The sequence below is a fragment of the Dermacentor silvarum genome, chromosome 8 (genome assembly GCF_013339745.2).
Source record: "Dermacentor silvarum isolate Dsil-2018 chromosome 8, BIME_Dsil_1.4, whole genome shotgun sequence".
In the NCBI taxonomy this organism is placed as follows: domain Eukaryota; kingdom Metazoa; phylum Arthropoda; class Arachnida; order Ixodida; family Ixodidae; genus Dermacentor; species Dermacentor silvarum.
The window spans coordinates 52,657,270-52,668,624 of record NC_051161.1 but is presented as its reverse complement, the minus strand read 5'-3'; the positions used below and the strand labels follow the sequence as shown (position 1 = coordinate 52,668,624).

Genomic DNA, 11,355 nt, shown 5'->3' with positions numbered 1-11,355 from the left:
ACACTTACGCTTGGCGTCCGCGGCCCGCTCATCGTCGGTGGTCTCTTACCGCCGACGCCACGCCTAATCCCTTTTCTGTTCACGCCGTCGTTCTCGGTAGGCACGCTGTTCTTTTTCAGACCATACAACATGCGGCCTACCCATTTCACAGTCAGAGCAGAACTGAGGAAAGGAGCCTACGTAGAGCATGACGTCAGGAGACAGAAGACAATCAGATTGGTAGACACTAGTTTGTTTAGGCAGGATCGCGTACACGGAAGTGTACTCAAGATCAATCCAAATAAAACTAAAGCTGTTATATTTCGTGCTAAAAATAAGACAGTCACTACTCACCAGCCCTTATTCACAGCGAATAGATATTGTTGATACGCATGAAATACTTGGGGTTTACTTTTCATCGAATTTAAATTGGGATGCGCACGTAAACTACCTCTGTAGAAAAATCTCGTCTGTAACAGGAGTCGTGTATCGCTGCCGTAATCTGCTGCCGCTCAAGGCTAAACTTCAAATATACCACGCGTTGTTTAACTCACATTTAAATTATTGTACGTTGATATGGGGCACAACAACTAAAACAAATATAAATAAAATTCTTGTTCTACAAAAAAAAAGATAATCCGCTACATTGGAAACATCGAACGTTTGGGAACCACCTGCAAAGCGTTTGAAGAATTCAATATAATACGGGCTGACAACATTTACCCATATCGATTGTTGAACACACTCTACTTCTCCAACAAAGAACTCTTAAAATTCATTACGGCCTTATCATGTCTAGAGCGTCGTGTTATTACGGTGCCCACAAGAAACACCCATATTTGGTCTGTACCTCGGTTTCGTACAAGCTATAAGTACCAAACTTCGGCATACAACGTCCCTACAATACTAAACACATATGCAAACACAACCAGTTGGAGTAAAAAACAGTTACGTTCATACTTTTGTTCTATTGTGCGCTAGAAGAGGATTAATTATCTGTAAATGATATCGACTAAACTGTTTCAACTATGAATATATTATTCATATTTTTTTGTACATTTGTGTGACTGATAAATATATTGTTACTTGTAAATTTCCATATCCATTTCTTTGTGCATTGAAATTTTAGGTGCATTTGTGTGATTTATGAATATGTTCTGTAATCTGCTTGTTTTCACTTTACCTTTGTCACGGCGTATCCACCATCTCAACCTGCGCACCTTGTACAGCTGCTGCCATGTAACGGTCACCTGGGCCCTGTCAAGCCGTTTTCACGGCTTTTAGCCCAGCGGACCTTCCAGCTTATTGTCTGGCAAATAAAGTTGAATTTGAATTTGTATATGGTGCGAACGTAGACATGACCGGCACGGGTCAAAATGTAGTATCTGTTCTTATAAGCTTAATATCTGATACGGATTGTATGTGGACCCAAGACATCAAACTTAATTCTGCAAGTTGGCGGAGTGCTTGAAGCCTGCTTCACCTCCACCACGGGTCGGCCCGGTATTGCACTATTTTCGGGATCGACCCACGCTGTTTGGTCTGCGGACATCGATCCGCTGGAAACTAGCCATATACACCATTGCTGTAAAAAGTAGGGAAACCTCAAACAACGGTGACGTATAAAAACAATGTTCCCGATAGGGGTTCAGAAAGTTTGGTGATGTAAATTCCTCGTGCTTTTTTTTTCTTCTTTTTTATGACAGGTAGGACATTTGGGCAATATAATAACAAGACCTTGGCGGCGCAACCCACCGCCCCGTTTCAAAGGGAACATACAGCGGCTCAGGCATGACAATGGGGCGGTGAACTTTGTGTGCATGCGCTACTCTTGCTGATCTCGTCACCGCGCGCCGTTAGAGGGCGCTGACCGGCCGGCCATCGTAGGGAGCCTACATGCAACGCCGTCTTACGTTGCATGTAGGCTCCCTAGGCCATCGGGGCACCCTAGGCCAGTCGACGCTCACGCGGTACTGTTAAATAATCGGTCGAATTTACGTCACGCGCGCCCGCAAGTGTGCGGAGAGAGAGAGAGAGAGAAAATGATTTAACGAAAGGCAGGGAGGTTAACCAGGACTGAGGCCGGTTGGCTACCCTACACTGGGGGAAGAGAAAAGGGGAAAGTGCAGCATACACCTTCGTTCTTCTAGGCCGTCCGCCACGCGCAAGTGCCTTATTGAACTAAATTAATGTTTAAAAGTAAATTGCATCATAAAATGCGTAAAGTGCGACTTACACACAAGCTGCAGACATGACAGCTTTGGTTTGTTATTCAAATATACGAGAAAACATAAATCTGTTACGCGGAAACTGAAAGGCAAAGCCCTTTTCCAGCTGCCGTTCGAGGTCTGTCTGAGTTACCGTTACCACAGCATAAATCCTCATTCTTGTAGGCCATCCGCCTAGCGCAAGTGCGTTATTGAAGTAATTGAATTTCTCAAGGTAAAATGCATCACAAATTTGTAAAGTACGACTTACACACAACATGCAGACATGATAGCATCGAATTGTAATTTGAATATACGAGAAAGCATAATTATGTTACGCGGAAACTCAAACACGAGCCCTTTTTCCAGCTGCCGTTTTTTGGGTGAGCACGCCGCGAAAAATCCCGCCCAGCTAGAGGCTAACAGCTTCGCTCTAAAAATATACGGACATCTACTGGCGCATTAAGAGCACTAAGAGGCCCCGTCGTAAGCTTTTGAAGCACAAGCTCGGAGATATAAGAGCACGGAGTTCCCCAGCTTGATATCGCTGGAGGCAGATCGATTAGCCATTGCAAGCTGTAACTTCTCCGGACCAGCGTCACATCACTCGGAGATCAAGTTTGAATCATGTAAAGCGCAACTTTTGAAAACATTTCGCCTAATATAAAATTGCGAGCAGTTGCGTGGCTACGGGAGAGCCAAATGTCTAAGCGACGTGTTATTTCAGCGATACAGATATGTGCACTGTCCCAATTTATCTGCGAACCTCAAATGCGCTCGCGTTTTCGAAATGAGGTATAGATGCCGCGCACACGTACATTTGAAGGAGGCTCTAATGGCGGTGGTACACCACTGCTGAGCCCCTTGCTTCCGTTAAAGAAAATTATGCATGTATGACCAAGCTCTGATCCATTAAATACCCATTCGATACATCTCCGCAATGACGCCTAAGAAATGCAAGACTTGCATTGTTTATGGGTACACGTGGGCTGCACGATAACCGCTTATAATGATAGGCCGTCCACTCCGCAAAATCTCAACGATCCCCATTTCGATAATCACGTCCCATGTCTATCGAACTACTGCCTTATTCGAGGCCTGGGCAGCGGAGATGCGGACGCATCGATCCGATTCTTAAGGCGACTTATTCTGTGTCATCCAGTTTCTTATATACTTAGCGCGTCGTGCCTTCTTTGCGTAACCCTTACTCGAAAGCATAACGCATATCGGAGAAAGGAGCTATACCCTTCATGCTATACCCCCGCTCGAACGATGCAGTCCACAGATGATCTTGGTATAAGTATACCAGAGCACGCCGAACCGAACACATTCGCTTGGATCACCGCTATTGGCCAGTCAGGCGCGGCCAAAGACCGCTGATTAACGACGTAGCGGCCGCGCCCTTTCATTTTAATTATCGTCGTTCCCCGATGTCGCTGACGGCCCGTCACATGTGACACTCTCCAGAATTGCCTACATGAACAGAAAGAAAGAAAAAAGAAAGAAAGAACGTCAAAGTAACAGAAAACGTGACGCTGCTGCGTAAGTGAGTTGCACGTGCGAAGAGTGGCGGCGGATACCTGTCGAGCACGTTTCTTCGCTTACCTCAGATCGTTGTGAATAATGTGAGCGTTAACCCTGCGACACGGCCTGCATATTCGATAAGCGCAGTTATGTGAACGGAAAAACCATGTAAACTCCTTTGTCTATTTTCTCTTTTTTTTTCTTCACCCTTTATTTTCTTGGCGATATATGCACAGTTGCTACAGCCCTGTCTATTTATTTCCCCTTGCCTTTACGTTTACTGCAACGTGCCAGTGACATTCTCCTTCGAGCCTTTCAATAGTCACATATGTAATAGGCAGACAGGTCTGACCTTTATATGCACGCTGAAGGTGAACACTAAATCACGATAAACTGATAGACTATTCGCTAAAAAAAATTGTATTCGCCTTCATTTACCTGAAAATATACAGCTACAGAGTGGGTAAACGAAAGGAACAAGAAATAAAAGAAAAGCACGAAGGTCAAGTTTCCCGCTTATGAGATTCGCGCTTGCACCATGGCATTGATGATGTCAAGTTGGCATCACGGATCTCAATTCGTATTCGTATATCTGGTAAGTTCCTAAATGTTCCCGGTGGAGTCATTGCTTACTTTTGAATGTACTTTTGAACTATTCACGATACAGCGCCGAGCAGGCGCTGCGAGAATATCTGACGGCACTGGGTGTGAATTATGAATTGGGGAGATGTTTGCCTGGCGGCACGCCTAACATGCTATCCCAGGTTGGAATGATGAGAGATGGTCTGATACGTACGTTGCATGTCACCAGACACAAGACATACACAAAACACGAAACAACGCAGCAGCATACCAAGAGAGAAGGAGAAATAGCATGGGAAAGGCAGGAAGGCTAACCGGAAGATCTCCTGGTTTGCTCCCCTGCGACGGGGGAAGGGTAAGGGGAAATGAAAGACGGAGAGAATAGCGGAGAGATAAAACAAAGGCGCGAAAGAAGTCTCACATTCAAAAGTCTCATTCAAAATACTGTCCCTCAGTAAGGTTAACTGTGTCTTCATTTTGCGGGATGCTGAGGCAGCATGGGCCAAGTACGGGTCGCAGGTTAAGACATGATCGGATGTATATTCACTGCTGACAGTAGGAGATCTTGTTTCTAACATGAATAGGCTGCAAGAGCAAGTTAAGGGGTCTACGTCTTCTCGTACGGTTGCGCACAGGACAGAGATGCTATGCCAACTTGAAATACTAAGTATTTTGTATCATCGACATTCAGCCGAATACTGTGTAGACCTATCACTCCTGTCAAGGCCACACGGCAAGCGAAACTATCACACTGGGTCGCCCGCTTTCCTCTTTCTATTCCCCCTTTCCCTTCCCCCAGTGTAGGATACCAAACCGGAAACTTGTCTGGTTGACCTCCCTGCCTTTCTTCTTGTTTTCTCTCTCTCTGGGTCGAAAATGCGAATGGGTTCGTGCTGCTGCTCTGAGTCGGTCCAGACACCACCTGGATAAGTATATCAGGAGTTGTTCAGCAGAGCTGCCATGCGATGATCCAGAAGTGCAGTCTGCATGGGCTGTCAGCAATAATTCAGAGGCGATCAAGCCTAAAACGACTACAATGCATTGTTGCGTTTCCCGATCAATCTGCAAGTGTAATCGTGGCTTTACTTAATCTCCAAAACGTACGTCTGGAATTACGCCATGGTTAGAAAGCGGTTTCGAAATGAGTGCAAATTGCACCTCGTATGTAATGAGGCTTAAAAGATGTCCCGATCAGTTCTCTCTGGTCGCGTTTCAATTTGTGCTGCTGGCACACTGCCTGCTACCGCTGTCCTGCATCCCGCACACTTTGGTGTGGCAGCACACTGGGTCTGTTCCAATTCTGGCCAGCTTCAAAGACAGTCTACGTAGACAACTAAGGAGACAGCCGAGAAAGCTTCGAGGCCAAGTAATGGAACGCGTTTCGAGCCGTCTGGAAGGCGCTTCTGCGACGTGAAGCCACCTCGCGGCGACAAAAAAAAGTTGAGAAAAGCACACATTATTTCTTTATTTTAAGCATTTTCGCCTGCGAACCTATGAAAAACACGATGTGGCTTACAATAAGGGTATAGAAAAGCCTGTCTACGTTTTCGTGTTCGTGTGCGTAGACAGCCTTCCGGTCGAGTTTCCAAGCGTCTTGCTCAGTCGCCATCTTGTTTAGACAGGAAAGTAGCCTGCATCGTTCTTGACTTCGATGCTGTCTTCGCGAGGCTGTCTAATTTGACGTCTTCGTGAGACTTAACATGGCCGCTGTCCGCTTAGCCGTCTACTTTGCCATCTAAGGCGAGTATTGGAACGTAGCCACTGTCTGTAAAACATTGTGGTTACCAAGTCTGCTTCCGCTAGTTTATAGTGAAGTCCATATAATTCCGAACGGGTTACTTTCAGAAAGTCTACAGACATTAGTGCACAAAAGTGAGTGTGAGGCCATAAGCGCACACATTGTCTAAAAACATCCTACTAACTCCCGTAAAAACGTGTATAGACTTTCTCTAAACTTTCCGAATATTTTTGTAAGGGGCCGTGTCATGAGAGAAGAAATGTTGCTTGTGAGACTGAAGCCAGATATACACCGCTGCTTTCAACCCAAGTCTGTCCGTTACGAATAGACTTCAAGATTTCGCAACAGTAGCGTGACAACTGTAAGGCCAACTGTCACCACAAACCCGTGACACCCGTTCACCTATAGCCACCTAGTGAGATGACACAGCAATACAATTACTAAGGGCTCTACGGAAGCGTTTTCTGTCATTTTCTTTTTTTCTGGGGGTGGTGGTGCTCTGAAATACACACACAAGAAAGAAAAAAAAAAGCGCACGGGCGCCCATAAAGCAACAGAGTTCGCGCCCATATATGCACGCACGGAGCAATCATAACGCAACAGATTGCCCAAGTTCAAGGCCTCTTGTCAATACGACGAATAAAGAAAGTAAGCGATTCCAATAAAAGAAGATATACAGCCTGGACAGAGGCCAGCGTTAGCAAAAGAGCGGCGTCATTAAGCCTACAAGAGGCGATGACGCAACTCGGCTGGGGTCAAAGAGTCCTCCTGTCACGCGTGTCCGCGCCAGGTCAACAACTCAGTGGCGTGCCATGCGGCCCCCGCCAAAGGCCGAACGAGAAATCGACCACATCCGCTCTATTTGCGCAATGCACACGCCGCGACGGTCACACGCATTACATGGTTAAAAGCAGACCTTGGCAGACCGTTGCAGGCGACTTCCATAGGTTAACATAACACCCCGGTTGCCTCCGACCGCGTGGGCATGACTCTCCTACATGGACCGTACAGCTTTCTCAGAAAAGAAACTTTGTGCGAAGCTCCCAGCCAACCACTTCATTAGTGCTGTTCTCCGATTTCACTGGGTCGCGCACGTAGGTCATCCCACCGTGCACGGTGCAAACGTGGGATGTCACGATAGCGCGTGTTCTGAGGTGACTCTACGGTCAGCTGCCATATAAGAAAGAAAGAAAGAAAGAAAGAAAGAAAGAAAGAAAGAAAGAAAGAAAGAAAGAAAGAAAGAAAGAAAGAAAGAAAGAAAGAAACGTGAGCAGGCCTGGTGCTCTAACCCTTTCCACCCCGCCCATCCTTTCGGTCTCACTCGATGACATCACGCGCGACCCGGATATGTGACACGCGAGGTTCGACTCGACACGCCAGCAAAGAGAAAACCGCAAATAGTAGAGGGCCCAACCGTCGGAGGGTCGGGTACCAGTCGGTGCGAGAAGCTGAGACGAACAAACAGCGCTGGCCTGCTGAGAAAGGGCGAAAGTACTCCTCGCGGAAGGGTAGTGAGGGAAGAATGGGGAAGGGTGCACGTAAAGATGCAAGGGGGGAGGTATAGGAAGGCATCGGGAAGAGTGCGGAGGTGTAGGGAACGGGTTGGGAAGTGCAGGGAACAACTGGAAAAGTGAGAGGGGAAATGGGAGAGAAGAGGATGGGAAAGGTATCGAACATGTTTTCTAACTATTGAACAGTTAGAAAAGAGAGAACGGAAAATGTTGAGAAGTGTAAAGGGGACGTAGCAAGCGAGAAGAAAGGAATACAGATATGTAGGCAAGGGGGAGGTAGGTGAGTGTAGGGGACAGCAGGGAAATATAGACAGGGAAGAGGAGAGAAGTGAGGGGAAAGGTTACGATAGCAAGAAGGAAGTGGTGAAGGAGGTAGGCGAGTGCGAGAGACAGATAGGAAAGCGAGAAAGCAGAGAGGAACTGTAGGAAGGGGCAAGGAAGGGGAAAAGACGAGGATGCGCTTCCCGCGAGTGGAGAAGGAGAGTATAGGGACCGGGGAACGACACCGGCAAGAAAAAGAAAGCAGCATCTGCGCACACTAACGCCGCGGGGAAGCACTGGCGCTAACACGCACACACACATGACCACGCACACACGATACCAGAAAAAGAGCGGAGTCGTCATGGCTACGGCGCGTCCGGGCCGGGCCCAAACATACAAGCCGATGAGGCGCTTCCGAAAGAAAAAAAGAATACTGCGCCCGCTGACCGGCCCACTCGCCTCGCCTGCTCCGCAGCGGGAAATAAGTTCAGTGTGCGCGCGCGCACCTGTCTGGTCGAAAGGACGACTCGCGGAGCGGGCTCCGCGTCACGTGTCGATGTGTGTAAGACGCTCGCTGTTCGTTGCGTCGAAAAAGTGAGCCGTGCTTCCTCGATGTTAATCTGTGCTACACTGACGTTCAGCGAAACCGAAGTGCTGGCACACGAAGAAAAATGAGCCCGAAATTCTGGACGAAAGATGGAAGAACTTTCTTATTCCTAAAACGGTCAGGGTTATATGATTTAGATATCGGTGTCTAATTTCTTTTATTCAGAAGTTCATTCGCTTTTTTCGGCGGTCTGTGATTGCAACATCAAATAACTCTGATTTCGGAATAGAACTGGCCTGGCCGAAGCGTTGACATCAGATGGTTTACGGGAACAACTGATGTGCGCCTAGAATCAACGCTTGCCGTCTGACTGAAGCTTTGCAACGAGTGTGTACTTCACAACTTTTTGCGGTTTATTTGTCCTTTCTGGTCATCTGTCGACCCCGTGTTTCAAAACCTTTGTAGAAATAACTGCCGGCTCGAGAAAGAAGTCGACGTCACTAAACGTCCTTCCCAGCTCCCCACTTCACTGCATCACAACTCCGCATGCCTGGTGCCGACCATCCGTTCCGGCAGCTCGACTAATAGTGCGAACTGTTCCGTCAGCGCGAATATGGAGGCAAGGCTTACAGACAGGCTACCCATGTTACCGGGATACTCCTTGCCCATTGTGGTGAGTAGACGAGACCGTCATTGTCAACGTCTGCTGTATTTAGACGTTCAGATGGCACGTTTTCAACTTACAAGCTTAAGTGTTCGAAGAGCCATAGCAAGTGCTTTACCACTTCCCCTCTCCCTTCTTCCTTCTCGTATTTTAACGACGTTCTCTTTGCGAAGGGTAGAAAACCTGGCTCGCATTCTGGTTGGCCTCTGTGCCTAATTCCTTTATTCTCTTTCTCTAGTTAGATTCTTAGGTTCTAGGGTTTTAACTGCCAGAATTGCAATGTGATTTTGAGGCACGCCGTAGAGGAGGACTCCGGATTGATTTCAACACCCTCGGGTTCTTTAAAGTTCGCCTAAATCTAAATACATGAACATTTTTTTTTTCTCGCTCCCATCGAAATGCAGCCGACGTTATCCGGATCGAACCGGCGCCCTCGTGCTCAGCAGTGCAACGCCCTAGATACTGGGCCACCACGTTCGGTAGGCGTGTGTGTGAACAAAACTAAAATGTATATGTGTGAACAAAACTAAAATTGGGCCAGTCGGTACGTACCGACTGCATGTTTACCTACAGAGCGAACAAAGCAACCGGAACACGCACACCACACCGAGCCCGTGTGATCTCCTCTCTCCTTGTTGGTCCGTCTAATTCGTTGTGCTTTAGGTAAGCATATACGATTAAGTATGCTACGCGTGCCGCATTAAGTTTTTCGTGCTCTCCAAGCTGCTGTCTAACAAGCGATGAAATACTGCATAGGTTGCAGTTTCAACTGCGCATCTTTTCTTGCTGACTCTTTTCCTGTACTTGTCTGTAAAAGTACCTATGGCGTGTAATCCGCCAACCCGGCTCCGATTCACAGCTTGCGATAAATGCCTCAATGATTAAAACAATGTTTCGTTTTATTCTTATGAAATAAGCAGCCTCGAATCGTGCACTATATGTCTTTGTCCCTTTCGATGCCCCTTCAAAGCGGGCTTTTCTGTACGACAGACATGTACAACTGCGAAGCCAATTCTACTGTTCTTTTTTTTTTTTTATATTTTTTTTAAGTGAGCGGCGTTGCTTCAGAAGGCTGATTATTATTCCCCTTAAAGCGCATTAAACCGTGATATTATGGGAGTGAATAATTAAACATGGTAATTTTATCAAAGTAACAACATGAGAATGCCCGTTCCTGGTTTAGATTCGTAGATACCGATTCGCCTTCGTATACAAGGAAGGAAGCGCACCATGATTCACAGAGGTTAAAAAGAAAAAGAAAGAAAAAAGACGAAATGTTTAAGGAAGAAATCAGACTTGAAAGACGCTCAGTTGTTAGCCTAGCGTCCTTTCTATAGGTCTCCTTTCTTCAGCTTTTTACTACTGGAAATCACGCTGCCTTACTCAGTCAACTTACTAGCCCATCTGTTAGTCTGAAACATGTGAAAGAAAGAAAGAAAGAAAGAAAGAAAGAAAGAAAGAAAGAAAGAAAGAAAGAAAGAAAGAAAGAAAGAAAGAAAGAAAGAAAGAAAGAAAGAAAGAAAGAAAGAAAGAAAGAAAGAAAGAAAGAAAGAAAGAAAGAACAGGATATGCAGCAATGTCACGAATACTGTGATTGCGTTTTTTTTTTTTTTCTGTTCCTACTGTTCCCACTTCCAGTGTGGAATTCAAAACCGCATGTTATTTTTCGGTTAATTTCCCTGCCTTTCGCATTTCAGACCTCTCTCTCTATTTAGGTCGAGGTGCCAACAAGTCTAATAAGTATACTAGATCATTTGTGATATAATATAGCCGTCTCCAGAAACGTCACCTAGAAGGATCTTCGGCAAAGCTGTTCCATAGAACATTTTGGTTTTCTGCGCAATGTAGGTAGACACCAGAAGGAACCAGCAGCTTTAAACACGCGGTTTATAATACACATTAGAGCATTAGAAGAAGCCTTACAAAGCATAAGTTTGCTGCACGGAGTAAGAAGAGATATCTTGCACAAGTAATCACAACTAAAACTCACGTTAACATTTAATAGAAGGTTACCGTGACTATAAAGTTAGCTTCTTCGGCTCTGCACAATCGCGCGTCAAGTGGCGTGGAAGATGTCTCGATACTGGACCAATGAAGCCGAAGCCGAAGCCCGCAGTGCAATGCCGTGGAACACATGGGAAACCGGGCTAGTGCGATGGAGGCTGTTTGAGATTCAGCCTGCGCTCAGCCTTCTGAGTTCGCGTTGCACTGAACGCAGGGCGTGAACACTGAACATAATTCAGTGTTCAGAACGCAGGCCGTTCAGCGTTCAGCAAGTCCAGAAGAGTGGTCTGGCTCAGCGGGTTTAGCAGGGCGTGCAACGAGCTGAACAATCGACACTG

General features: G+C 46.4%; 1 protein-coding gene and 1 pseudogene across 1 annotated transcript in view; both read left to right on the top strand.

Moving 5' to 3' along the window:
• Positions 1-1,336: 1,336 nt before the first annotated feature.
• On the top strand, positions 1,337-1,516 carry LOC119462964 (U2 spliceosomal RNA; annotated as a pseudogene).
• Positions 1,517-8,962: 7,446 nt separating this feature from the next.
• The window catches only part of LOC119461234 (EF-hand domain-containing protein 1), a 39,504-nt gene continuing 37,111 nt past the window's right edge, over positions 8,963-11,355 (top strand). Inside the window, exon 1 of the mRNA XM_049672848.1 lies at positions 8,963-9,022. Coding sequence (XP_049528805.1) covers positions 8,963-9,022 — 60 coding nt within the window. The remainder of the gene's footprint in view (positions 9,023-11,355) is intronic.